General features: G+C 37.9%; 1 protein-coding gene and 1 long non-coding RNA gene across 2 annotated transcripts; both read right to left on the minus strand.

Moving 5' to 3' along the window:
* Nucleotides 1–2126: 2126 nt before the first annotated feature.
* LOC121466804 lies at nucleotides 2127–10837 on the minus strand. The gene is made up of 2 exons (XR_005976987.1): nucleotides 10594–10837; nucleotides 2127–10461 (listed from the first exon to the last, which is right to left on the minus strand). It is a non-coding gene; the product is annotated as an uncharacterized LOC121466804 (long non-coding RNA).
* A 665-nt stretch (nucleotides 10838–11502) lies between these two features.
* Nucleotides 11503–13140, minus strand: LOC108144340. Its single transcript, XM_017269064.1, has 3 exons — nucleotides 12825–13140; nucleotides 12654–12771; nucleotides 11503–12143 (listed from the first exon to the last, which is right to left on the minus strand). Exons 1-3 carry the CDS (start codon nucleotides 12964–12966, stop codon nucleotides 11636–11638), a joined length of 768 nt encoding a protein of 255 aa, XP_017124553.1. The 5' UTR covers nucleotides 12967–13140; the 3' UTR covers nucleotides 11503–11635.
* Nucleotides 13141–13193: the final 53 nt, after the last annotated feature.

A 13193-nucleotide genomic window follows, 5' to 3' on the forward strand; every position in this document is an offset into this window, starting at 1 on the left:
AATTTAGGAATAATATAATTGTTAATTTCTGTGGACTTGTTTGGTAATTAAAAAAATAAAGGATATAAAATGACATATAAAATAATTTTGATAAGTTAATTATTAAGAAATGTCGACCTATAAGAATTAAAACTCTAAATTTACGAATCACACATTGTAGTTTTCAAAATTTGTACTACTTTTGGACTTTTTTTTGACAATTAATAATATGTAATCAATGTAAATCATATTCATGTTGTTAAAATAAATATAATTTTTGTATTACTTATTAGATTATATATATTTTTATACTTTATTTATATATATTTATTTTGTATATATTTTCTGATGCTTGGCCATCAATTTTAAATTACTGGCTGGCCAGTGTTACCATTAACCTGTTGCTTAGATGTTCTTCCACATTCGAGTTAAGGTTCATTGCAATTTCTATGCAAATTTATATAATTTTTTACGTGTTAAACGAATACGTACATAGCCACAGTTGGTGGCTGTTAGGCGTCTGAGTTTGCAGCTACACAATAGTAGTTTCGCATGTACTTTTACCCATATGCCCAGACGCCATATCGCTGCATATGTTGCTATATATATACATACGTAGTATAGTAAGGGGCGTAGAGTTCGCTTATAAAGCAGTTGTTCATATTGCATATTCATGACCATGCTTTTGGACCAGCCTCCAGATCATTTTCGCCGCTGCTAATTGCTCAGTGAGCTTGCCAGCCAACAAATCGGGAAAACTAGCCGACATATTTTCGCTGAAATGGAGTGCCCGTAGCCATCAGCTTGTGTCAGGCCGAGATAAAAATTAGTTTAACCACGTTAAGGCTAATTATTCCATTAGCTCGAGAGATACCAGCTGGGGGGGAGGGTGGCGGGGCGGAAAACTGGAGCTGAAAAAGTCAACTTTTTTAATTACCAGACCGAACGGACAGGGCCGATTAGCCACGCCAGGTGGCGCTAGTATGGCCCCAATCCATAAATATATCCACTTGTGCATTGGATAACGAATGCAAATTGCAGGCCGGGTTATTAATGCTCGACTCTGTGAAATATGTATTCCACAATAATCGCATTTCGAACTTTAACCATACCTCCATTGGATAATTGGATAATCCAGTTCGGTTCTTTCCAACCTGTCTATTTGGGATAATCCATATTAAATGTGGATTACAAAGTTATTTCAATCCATATTAATTTACTTAGTTTTACGGCCTTAATTTGGCTGATGAACCAGCGAACTCAAGGTTGACTTTGAAATAAAATGTTTTCAATTAATTATTTTATTTTCAATTATTTCTTTAACCCAATCCCCATTAATATATAACAGGTCTGTAAGTATCAAGGCCCCAAAGTGGCTTTTGATCATTATTGATGATCCTATAGTGCAAGTAACACCAAAAAAAAACCAACTAATAATAAATAAATAATTTTTATATTTAAATTTCTATACTAATTATATATGTGGTGTTATATAGTATAGTATTATAGAACCTGAAACTGTAAAATCGTAATTTTTTTCAGATGTCGCTAACAAAATTCGAGCTATTCTCGCGTTTAAGTACGGTCACTTCCCCAGAGTTTCCTGCCAGACGTAAAAGCTCAGTGGCTCTGGGAACAATGCTAATTTGATGCACCCCAACGATGCTGAATCAGCGAACCGATGCACATTCCCATTCCAGTTAAAACTCCACTTTCAACTGCAATTTCACACAGTAAACTATTTTCTTTTCCATTTTAAGATTTTGTCGTTGAAAAGTGTTTATTACAAATTTATATACAATTACATTAAGCATTTTATTGTTAGCTTTCAACTGCAATTCCACACATTAAACTTTTATTATTTCCATTTAACGGTTGTGTTATTAAAAAATGTTTATTGAACGTTGATATAAGATTACATAAAACCATTTATCGATTGACATCATTGTTTTTATAAGTAACAGAAGCTCTTTTCAGTTCAGGTTTAGGTTAAAAAAATGTTTATTGATATAAGATGAAATAAAACATTTTATCGTTAATAAAAATAATAAGAAACATAAGTTAGGAATGTTAGGTTTCAACTTTCAACTGCATTTCCACCCAGTAAAAATTTTTTTTAATTTTTCCAAAGAAAATGTTTGTTAAACTTTTATACGCAGATATAATAAACTTTTTATTGATTAGGATCTTTGTGGTTATATAAAGAAGTAACGTAACGTTAATCATAAGAAAAGACTGTAAATTAGGAGGTGGGAATTTTTTTTCTGTGCACTGTAGACCTTCGCTAAAGAGCAGGCGTGCCATGGGATGGAAACAGTAGCTCAGGTGAATTTGGTGGAGGGGGGCCAGCGTTCAATTACCTGTGGCCAAGGGGCGCTGAGTTAGTTGCGCTAGCTGCAGCAAAACTGGCAACTAGACACTGGGAGACCGCTCCTTGAGGCATTGTTTCTGCGGCACGAGTCACCCGTCTGGAGTCTCTGGAGTCTCTGGACTCTCCTTCTTTTCGGATTTACCTGTCGGTGCCGGCAATCAGTGCAATCAAGTTGGGCCAGCAGGAAATAGCCTTCATGCCCTTGATTATGAGCCATGAGCTTGCACTTCGAGTTCCACTTCTTGATCAATTTAGATAACTGTTGGGAATTCAATTGAGTATTCCAAATTAAATGCGAAACGCAAGTAATAAAATATAGCTCATTAGTCATTATAGTTAATAGCAGGGACCAAAAATAAGACTTATTAAATACGAAAAAACTACTGTAAAGAAGATAACTTACATACATGATGTATACAAAAAATTCATGTTTTTCAACTGCTTTTAAAAGCCTGAAAAATTGTTTACAAAAAATAACTTAGATAAACTTTATAATTCCTAGTTTAATTTGAGCATGTTTTTTAGAATTGCCACCTCGAAGACAAATAATTTATATTGCATGCAGCATGATCTAAAAACTCAAGCAAGTCCTTAAGCACACAGCTTTGCCAACTTGTGTTATTTCTTACACCAAAGTAACAAATTATTTAAGCCCAGAGATTCCGACTTGTCGCTGGTTAAAGTATATAAATGAGCTGGCTGAGAAGATCATTAATGCACAGTTAAGAGCCCGTGGCTTCGAAAGGGGTTTGGGTTCGGGTTTCACAAGATCGCATCGTCAGCGGAGTCGCAAAAGGTTTTAATATCGCTGCCACTTGTGGGTATTGGCATTGGTATTGGTTGCATATCTTTTACGAGTTTTGGACTTGGCTAGTTAGGGTTTTGAACCTGTTCTTTCGGCCACAGTTACCGTAGCCACGCTTCTTCGCTGCTGCTGCCCCATTCGGTATTATTAACGATCATTATGAAGTTTTAACTTAAGTGGTCAATTAACATTTGCATGACTGAAATCGGAATTGGAAATTAGTGTATAACTAATTAATGCACAGAGAAGAGTAAAAATCCGGAGTTGAAAGAGCCGAACAAGAGTTGATTTTCAGCGGCACTCCAGTTACCAATCTTCGAGCAACAATCTTCTACCAACATGGTAAGTTCATTAGTTGGAGACATCCAGCATCTGAAGAGTGAGAAATAATTATGTTCAATTGGACTATCGAATGCATTTTCGGGAGTTCCCTATTGGCTTTGACACAATCAATTCAAGGAGTGACAGGGCATGACTTTGCACAAGTCATTTATGAAACTGCCTCTTCGATATTATTAATACAGCTTGATTGCTTTGTTAGCTGTTAATTGATTTACGCCCATTCGTTGCCCCCTTCTTAAGCCTATACCCCTTTATCGCTGCAGTTCATCGTCTCTTTGCTGTCATTATGTTCCCCATTCGAATCGCTTTTATTATCATGTCAAGGCGTATTATGCTACAGCCCGTAATTTATAAATCATGCTCAATATTTTGATTTGAGCCCATTTCCAGTGGCCAAGCACAATCTTTTTTTTTCCATTCCCTTTCCCTGTTGCTGTGGAAGGTATTGATGATTGAAAGACAAACACAGAAATTGGTATGTGCATATAAAGTAGTTTTATTTACAGATTTAAATGTGAAATTGGGACTACAATAATAATTTTTCTTGAAAATTGATTTATAGAACTTTAATTTATGCTTATAAAATATTTTTGTATACCAAAGTTTACTTTTATTTACTTTAACTTAAAGATCCCACCAAAACAATATCACCTTTATATAAAATAGTTTTTTTCCTTAAGAATAACCTAATCCCCGGTAAAAAAAAAAAAAATCCATGTATATATAATGCTGGCTGTCCACTTATAGTATCTCCTAGACGATTAGATACTCTCCTCCCGCACTTGATTAGATACACCCGGCTTGACGTTTGATTAGATATAGTAGCTCTCCATATACCATATGAAGTACTTAGATTCGATGACGCTTAGGACTTTTCTTCTTCCGATTTCTGAAAGCAGTTGGAACTGAGCAAAGAAACCTTGCTCAACGCCCTTTCCCACAAGCCTTTGGAGAATTTTATGGGCTAAAGCTGATTAGTAAAGTAAAGTCGGTAAGTTTAGAGCCCCATCCTATTCGTGTAAACTTTTATTGGTCAGCGTTGATTAGTTTTTCAATCAGTTACAAATAATTAGAAACGAAATATCAATGGGCCGAGCCCAACACACACCTGGCCAACACAAATCAGATGTCGGCGGTGAGATATGCGGCCATATGAAATTAATTTCAACATTTTAGCCCCTGGCCACTGACAGAATCGATTGTCTAGCTTGGCTTTGCTATGTCTGACTTTCAATCGATCGTTATTGTTTTTTTTTTTGCGCAGCTCAAGTGGGGGGTGTTCTGGGACCGTGTGGTGTGAACGCGACATTATCGTTTAGAGTGGATCCATGTGGATATCAAGTGTTCTCGTCGCTATTGCGATTAACACTTGCGCCATCGGCACAGCCATTGTGAAGTGCTTCCCTATCAAAACTGGACCTTCTATTGGCCGATTTAAATTGTAGATTGGCCAACACACACACACATTCTAACACTAGGCAGCAATTAGTTGTTGCTTGTGAAATTGTCACACGATTGCTGACTGTGCAGTTTTTATTAGTTTATTTGACCGTTGGATTTTTCTATGGAATTATGAAATAAATTTCTTCTGTGGCTGGATATGCCATATAGTTTTATTTATAACATTTTAAAATAACACCCATTCAGTGGCTCTAAACAGACAATGCTCTTTGATATGTGTGATTCACTACCTTGGGTCGTATTACTACGAACTCTAATGTGGAATATATTACTCAGTGGATCAACTAGTTATGCATTATTCAAGGGAGGGCTTTTGAATCCCGTGGATTTAATTGATTTATGCAGCCTTCCATTGAAACAGTCAGAATGGGCTTACACTTTTACGACACTTCACAACCAGGGCAACAACACAAGAGGAAAGGAGTTGGGAGGTTCAAGCAGGAGGTACATATATACACATTTCATTAGAGTCAGTGCTGAGTTCATTAACAGGTGTTATATTCGTTCTGGTTACGTTGGTCGTTCCGCCCTTTGGGGATCGTTTAGACCAGGCTAGACCGCGACAAACGCATTTTTCGTTTTCCTGATTAGATTAACCCCCCGCCACCCCATCGGCGGCCTGGAAACCAGAAACTATACCCACTGGGGCAAGAAACTGTAAAATTTAAAAGCCCTGTAAACGCTTTTACGATCCCTATATTCCTTCGAGTCTTGGGCCTTGCGTCATATATCTCTCTGTTGTCGGTGGAGGTCTGGTCTCTGGTCGCTGTTCTCTGTTCTCTGTTTTCTGGTCTCTATATAAACAGAGTCTCTCGTGTGTGGGCCTTAACCACATATCATATATAATCGTATAAATATAGGCTTGCCTGTGACTCTGGACACTCTTGACAATTAAGTCGCTTGTTTGCCAGGTGGCACTCGCTGGAATTTGTATTTGTTTTGTCTGTTATTACAGACTCAACGGATTGATGCTGTCACGAAAAAAGAGAGATAAAGATAAATTTGAGGCCTTTAGTACAATCTCTAGGGGGGATCAGCTTGCAGGCTGTTATCATGTCTAGGTCTAGTGGAGTCTTATCAATAACTTTGAATGCAAGAAACTGAGTGAATGACATAAGAGGATGAAATAGGGAAGGCTAAACTAAATGATTTAAGAGATAAGGATGATTTTGTGAATGCAATTTAAGTTGTAAGGAAATACAGCAAATGCTTTATGAAAATATTGGTGTATGATGATTACTCTTCGACGATTGTTTTTAATTTCTCACTCTTTTTTAACTATAAGACTGTTAAGTAAAAAATATTATTATCTGTGAAATATGACACAACTAATAAATCAATAAGAGAAAACACTTTAAGTAGTCGTGTTCATTAAAACGTATACATTCAAAAACTTAATTCATCTTAATTCTAGTTGGCTAGTTTATTTCATTAATAAGCCTTAGCCTTCTGTGGTCTTGCCTCTTAATTAAATCTTATAGTTAATGTCCATCAGGTGCGATAATTTTCTTGAATACAATTTGCAGTTCCGACCAATTACTCTAACCGCAAGCACATGTCCTCGTATAAATCATATTAACTGAGCTGCGTTTTCCCCGATCACGTTTCGGCGATTTATAAGCATTTAATTGTTTGATTATGGCAAGCTTTTGGCTGCGGTTTCTTATTTCTTATTTCATATTTCTCTAATTTCAAATTATGAGCATTTAACGGCCCCGAAAGAGGGGAAAAAAAAGGCGAAACGAAATGAAACTTAACTCAACCTGCTGCCTTGCCTAGTTGACTATAATCGTAAATTTGTGGATATAGAGGGGGAGATTTACGGAGAGGTATCATAAAAGAAGACGCTTTTTGTCACTAAATACTGCTGCTGCGATGAAATTAAGAAACTGGCGAGCAGCAGCCGCCGCGGCGGCGAGCGGAACCATAAAATATGTTTTTTTATACGTTCTCTCAGTCTTTCTCTATATGTACACTATACCCATAGCCATTATAGTGGTTACCTGCAGACTCCGCCGGGGTCCGGGAATGGTGAAATGGGAATTGGGAACGATCTCGCCGCCTCTCGTTTTTATATTTTCAACTGATGTCATCCCAAAACGCGTCGTTCTGCCGCTGCAAAAAATAAGAATTTATGACCAATTTTCTGCCGCTTGTCTCCGCATTATCCACTCCTTTTCAGCGCTCATCCCATCCTTCCGATCTTTTTTCCCCGATCCGAGGCACAATTGAAAAACTTGTTTTTCCTGCAATTTTTATGATTTGTTTGGTTTTGGTTTTTGGTCTGTTCGTACTGAAGGTTAAGGACACGGACGACATCTTTACCTGACAGTATTAGAGTTATCAAAAGGATCTAATGCTGCCCGGTAAGATGTGAACAGATGTCCTTGCTAATTAGCAAGTTTAGGGTATCCCATTTGTATAGGTTTTCCTTATTTTTACAGTTTTATAATCTCCACTTGCAGAGGAAGCTCAAAGTTCCAAAAGAAAACCTTGGAACATTGGCCCCTTGGCGATAAGAAATTCGTTGCGAGTTGATTTACATGTTTTTTTTGTGTTTTTTGGTTGACGTTCTCTTTCCCGCTTTGTAAATTTAATCCCATAACGAGTATTGATTTTTTTTCTCTGTTTTCAAGTGGGATGACAAAAAAACAAAAACAAAGCCAGGCTCCATTAGATGATTTAAGTGTGTGTGTGTGTTACCCAATAAACTTTAACTTTGAACCGGCGCGCGTGATTGTCCGGGGCGTATATAACGCCTACTTTGACGCAGGAAAAAACGTAATAAAGTTGTACATGTTATTTATAATTGAATTGAAGCTGGCGCCATCCGATAAATGCAATTATTATTGTTACGCGAGATGCACACACATACACACACTGCGACACTGTGTATCGTGTGGCCGTTGTTATTCTTGATTTTTTATTTTATTTTATTTTATTTTTTCGGCCACCGGAAACATGCACAATAACGCCCGCACACACACATGCAACCGAAGAGAGCAGAGCAGAGCAGAGCGAACAAACCGTCACGATCGAGCACCAAAAAAGAATTGAAAGCTGCGACGCCGGCGAGTTGTGTTTTGCCGTCGGCTGAGCTGCCCGCGGTTAGAGATGGAAGCGTTTTTTCGAGCGTGACACGAAGACACGCGTGACCACGTGTGTCTCAATTTAATCATTTTCGGGTTCGTGAGTGTCATCCTTTTTTGTATAGTGAAATGTAGTCAAGATTCTTTTCAAAAGAGAAATCTAAAATTAAATTGTTTTATTTAAATTATATTATTTTTTTATATTTTAACAAGATTTTGTTAAAGTCTATAAAGCATTCAATGTAAAAAGGAAAGGCTTTTAATTTGAGGTCAGATGTTTGTAACTAAGTGAAGGAGATAACAAGTTGAAATGAATCGTACAGTGGCACGCGACCATCTCTAGCCGCGATCTTCAGCTAGCAGCGACGTAGGCAGCGCTGCTTCAAACATGTTGCAAAGACCGCGAGGTTGTTGCGTTGCTGCTTTTCTCATTACGTATACGTATACGTGTGATTTGATTTTTAACTGTGACACATTCCTTTGTCGCATACATTGTAACGGTTTCTTGGCGTCGCTGTCGCCGCTCTTTCTCCTATCAATTAGCCGCCACGCCCCCTCCGCTAACCGCCCCTTTCACCACCCACTGCTTTGATTTCCCGCCTCTTTTTACTTTTAGTGGCTTTCATTGATTAATCAAATTGAAACTGAGCTACGTATAAAAAAGAGGGGCTTGAAAATCTTACAAATGATTTTAGATTTTTTAATTTCTGACCATATTATCTTTTTATTTTAATAATTTGATATTCAAGCGATATACAATAGTGTAATGTTATATGTTTAGAAAATCCTGCTTACTATAGTTTTACCTCTATAAGATAAAATGTATTTGCAATGAAAGAATTTTTGGAGGTTTATCATTGCTAAAAACCACGAGCTTTTATCTAATTTTTATACTGTGTCAGAAATTAACTTCGAACCATTTAACAATTTAATTAAAACTTTCCATGAACTCAAAATTTCTTTTTTCTTCTATACCTAAAATTAAATAGACGAATTTGGCGGGATTACCAATTTCCACGTTGTTCCGGTACATTACTCGAAACTTTTAATACATATACAAAATTAAGCGATCAGCTTAAAACAGTTATCGTGTCTTTTAAAAATTAATATGTATCAATCTATAGTTTAAAAAAAATGAAAACAAAGACTTAACAATTCTATTCTTTTAAGATAAGAATATGTTTACAGATTTTTTTTGGTTAGATTTCTGAGTTAAGAACAGTTTAATAATTTACCCATTTACAATTTTTTCCTTCAAGCTTTTTCTTTGATTAAGTTAAGCTGCCACCTGTTACCTTGGCGGCTTGGATTTTCCTTGGGCCCTTTGTGATTACAAAATCAACGATTACAGGAATTCTTTGTGTTCTTTTTTGGCTGCGGCTTTTATTAACACATTTCGTTTGGCATTGCCTAATTTTAATGTTAATCAATCGTGGTAAATTTGCTTAATTGCCTTTAATTTTTGGGCATACTGTTGAATAAGTGAGTAAGCGATCGAAACACGTGTAAAAGTTCTGGCAGCCGGGCTTTAATTCGCGCGTTTATTTCTTTCTTCTATTTTTTTTCTGAGAGTTGGGTGAATGATTGGATCGCCGGATCCGTCGGTGCTGGAAATGTGTGAAACACGCGTAAAACCCGGTAGAAGGTGTTAAAAATATCGGTTGGCTCCCGATCCGCACACACACACTCGTCACGAATTAGAATTCATTAGAAGAACTTATTTGGAATTTCTCTTAACACTTGACCGAGTTTTGGGCGTTGCACTTGTCCGCTCCTCTTGACTTTTGATTTCCTCAAGGGTTCAGGTTTTTTTGTGGTTTATTTGGGCTGTTTACTGGTTTCTATTTTCTTTGTGTGTTTTTATTTCTACTTTTTGTTTCTATTTTCCTGGACCTTACGTCCATTGGCACACGAGGCCCACGATCAACTGTATTCATAATAACGTTCAGATTTGGGGAAACTATGTCTTCGTTTTCGCTCTGCCCGGAATTCTGCCGACGCTATGCTAGATGTTCGACGCCGCTAACAGAGCGCTGTTATTCGGGATGAGAGCGAACCTCTGCCCGGAGACTTGTGTACTAACGTTCAGATTTAGCGAACTATATAGAAGATGTCGTTTAGGTTTAGCGCTTTACGTCGAAACGTTGGCAGCGCGACGTCCAACGTGTTGCGTCGCACACAGCTGTTCCCCCGTCTCTCGCTCTCCCGTTCACTCTCACACGCCCCGGTTCTTGATATTTGTTGTCGCATTTCTATTAGCCCTCGTTGGTTGGTAGAGCCATCTCGCTTCCGCCCACAGCTCGCCAGCCTGTTGCGCCTAATCCTGTTGGCATCTCGCTTGCACCGAACATGTTGCAACCGCATGGTTTTTGTAACCCTTACGTTTTTTCCTCTTACGTCAGGTTACGTTGCTCCTGGAAAAGACGTAATTCGAATGTCATTTTCGGTGGATATTATTTTTTTTTAATCTGGCTTGTCTTCATTTCTTATATATTTTGTTTTCTTTGCACACACATATTGTAACTTCTTTTTAGCTTTCCCCTTACTTCTGACGTTTTGTCCTAAAATGGACATGTTCACTCAATTAATAAGAGCAGCGCTGCGGCACCCTACACTGAAAACGGAGACTCAGTTAGTTAAGTTGATACTTCGTTTTTATTATATTTTATTTGTATTTTTTCCAACCTAGAGCAAAACAATTAACTAATCATTTTCTATTCAAATAAAATATACACACATGTAGTATTTATATTTGTAAGTTATTTATATTATTATGGTAACAATAATTATGTAATCATTTAATTATTTTGATTATATGTTTAATTCTATTCAATAACTAAAAAAAATATAGTGCGTTACTACACGTCAGTAAAAAATAACAGTTGTTTCAAGGTTGACTGTTGTTTTTCGGGATGTCGAAATGGGTTCAGTTTGCTGTCAGGATCAAAATCAAAAGCGCCTTAGGATGTAGGGATGTATATAGTAATTATGTGCATATTGCCCGCACCGTAGGGGTCTTTCAGTGTCAACTGCAGCCGCACTCACACAAATTGTCTGGCCGAAAAAGCTTTCGGGATTTCAGTGCTTCATTTCATTTTTTGTTTGGGGTTATTCTGGTTTTTCCCGAAGGGAACGAGCCCTACCTGCTTGCTCAAGTTCTCAATTCCAAGTCCAATCCCATGTCCATTCCATACCCATACTCGCGAAGAGATCTGGTTTTCGATTTTTCTTGTATTCCGTTTTCTTTGCCTTATAATTTTTTTGAAATTTTTTCACTCGGGTTGAAGGACCCGCGTCCGAAACCCTTTTCCTGTTTTTCGAGCAGATTTGTACGCCAGCGGCGGCTAATTAAAAAAACCAAAAAAAAATCCAGAAAGGGGGGAACCAGAATCGTATGAAAACCAGAAATATGCTCGCAAAGATATCACTCCCGATCTGATGTGTGTATATGTGGGTCAGTTTTGCGAGCAGACAAATGAAGTGCACATTGTCGTGTCTTTTATTTATGACTGTATGCGAACAACTTCGGGGCTTAAAATTAATAAAATTCATGGATATTAAATAATAAGTATAAATCTGACACCTAGTTTACATGCTGTCTTCACCGAACTTGGAAATTGGTGAGCCACCGCCAAACTTTATGTTCCCATTTCCATCGGGTAAAGTTGATCCATCTGGCTTGGTAGTGCCTTTCTTCGAGTTCTTTTTTCCTTGGGATCGCTCTTTGGGGCGCTCGGCTTCAGGGTTTACTGGATCAATAGTCTCAGAACGCATTCGAACTGAGGGTTCTTCTAGGGTTGCCAATTCTCCAGGAGCATCGTCTTTGCCTTTGCGTTCTGCTCCTCCTTCTGCTCCCCCCTCTGCTCCCCCTTCTGCTCCCCCTTCTGCTCCACCTTCTGCTCCCCCTTCTGCTCCACCTTCTGCCCCTCCTTCTGGAGCAACTTCATCACTTCCTCCTGGTTGCTCGGGAACCCCACCACTTGTCTCATCATCGCAGGCCGTCCAAGCTGCACACATCCAGCAGCAATCCGGGAAATCGACGTGCGTCAATACAGCAGATTCAGCACACTCCGCAAACTGTACAGGTATTTGACAGCTGAAGGGATTCAGAAATATCAAAGGATAAAGGATGTATGTGCATTTAAAGTCACTGCAGTCAAGTGTTAATGATCAATAACAATTTATTTCTTATATTTATAGAAACTTAAATAAAAACTTTTTAAAGGTATCTGACAGCTTAAGGGATTCAGAAGTTAAAAAACATCGGCGATGTCTTTAAAAGCTTTTTAGTAAACGAAATGTTTTCATGGGAGCTATTAGATATTGACGTCCCATTTTGAACAAATTTTGAACCGTAGTTCTGAAATAAGATAAACCATTACTACAAATCAAAAAACTAACAAAAAAATTGAAAAACAGCTATGTTATTATTTTCTTTCTCCGATTGCTCCTATGGGAGCTAAATGAGCTTAATTTCTTCAAATAGCTTTAAAACTGATCAATACCTATTTTTAAGATCTGTGATGAAACTGAATGAGCTATTGAGTGAATATTTTCTCACAACTATGGATGGCTATATATGTTTAATTTTGTCGACTGAACTTACTAGTAGTTATAACCGTTTCCTTCTATATTTTCACAAGTCACAATTCCGCATGTCTGGACATCCTGCTCAATGTCGCCCACAGCCATATTCGCACCTGATTTACTTATGCAGCCGTTCTCTGAAAGGAATTTGAGAGTTATCAATTGGTTGGGGGAATATTGGATTGAATACCTCCTTTAGCCAGTTTATGAGGCTGCACTAGGGCAAACGAGAAGGTGCAACTGGCCACCCAAGCAATTCCTACCAGAAGGTACTTCATCTCGGTTGGAGTAATGGAATCGCTTTGTGGAATAAGCTGCCTGAATGATCCCATTTATAGAACCCATAGCGTGACACCCAATCCCATTGCACACCTGCTAAATCTCGTTGAGAGTAATCAGAATTCGTTATTTACTGCTTCAATATAAATATGTTTATTTATCGGGTAAGTCAAATCTATACACCTTGGTACCGTACTAAAGGGTATTACTTTTCATTAATGGGGAAGTCGAACTTTGGCTTGCTTGTGAAGGCCCTAATAGGCTCGAAAAGTGTGCTTTT

This window comes from Drosophila elegans, unplaced genomic scaffold (genome assembly GCF_018152505.1).
Source record: "Drosophila elegans isolate 14027-0461.03 unplaced genomic scaffold, ASM1815250v1 contig_183, whole genome shotgun sequence".
Taxonomy (NCBI): Eukaryota; Metazoa; Arthropoda; class Insecta; order Diptera; family Drosophilidae; genus Drosophila; species Drosophila elegans.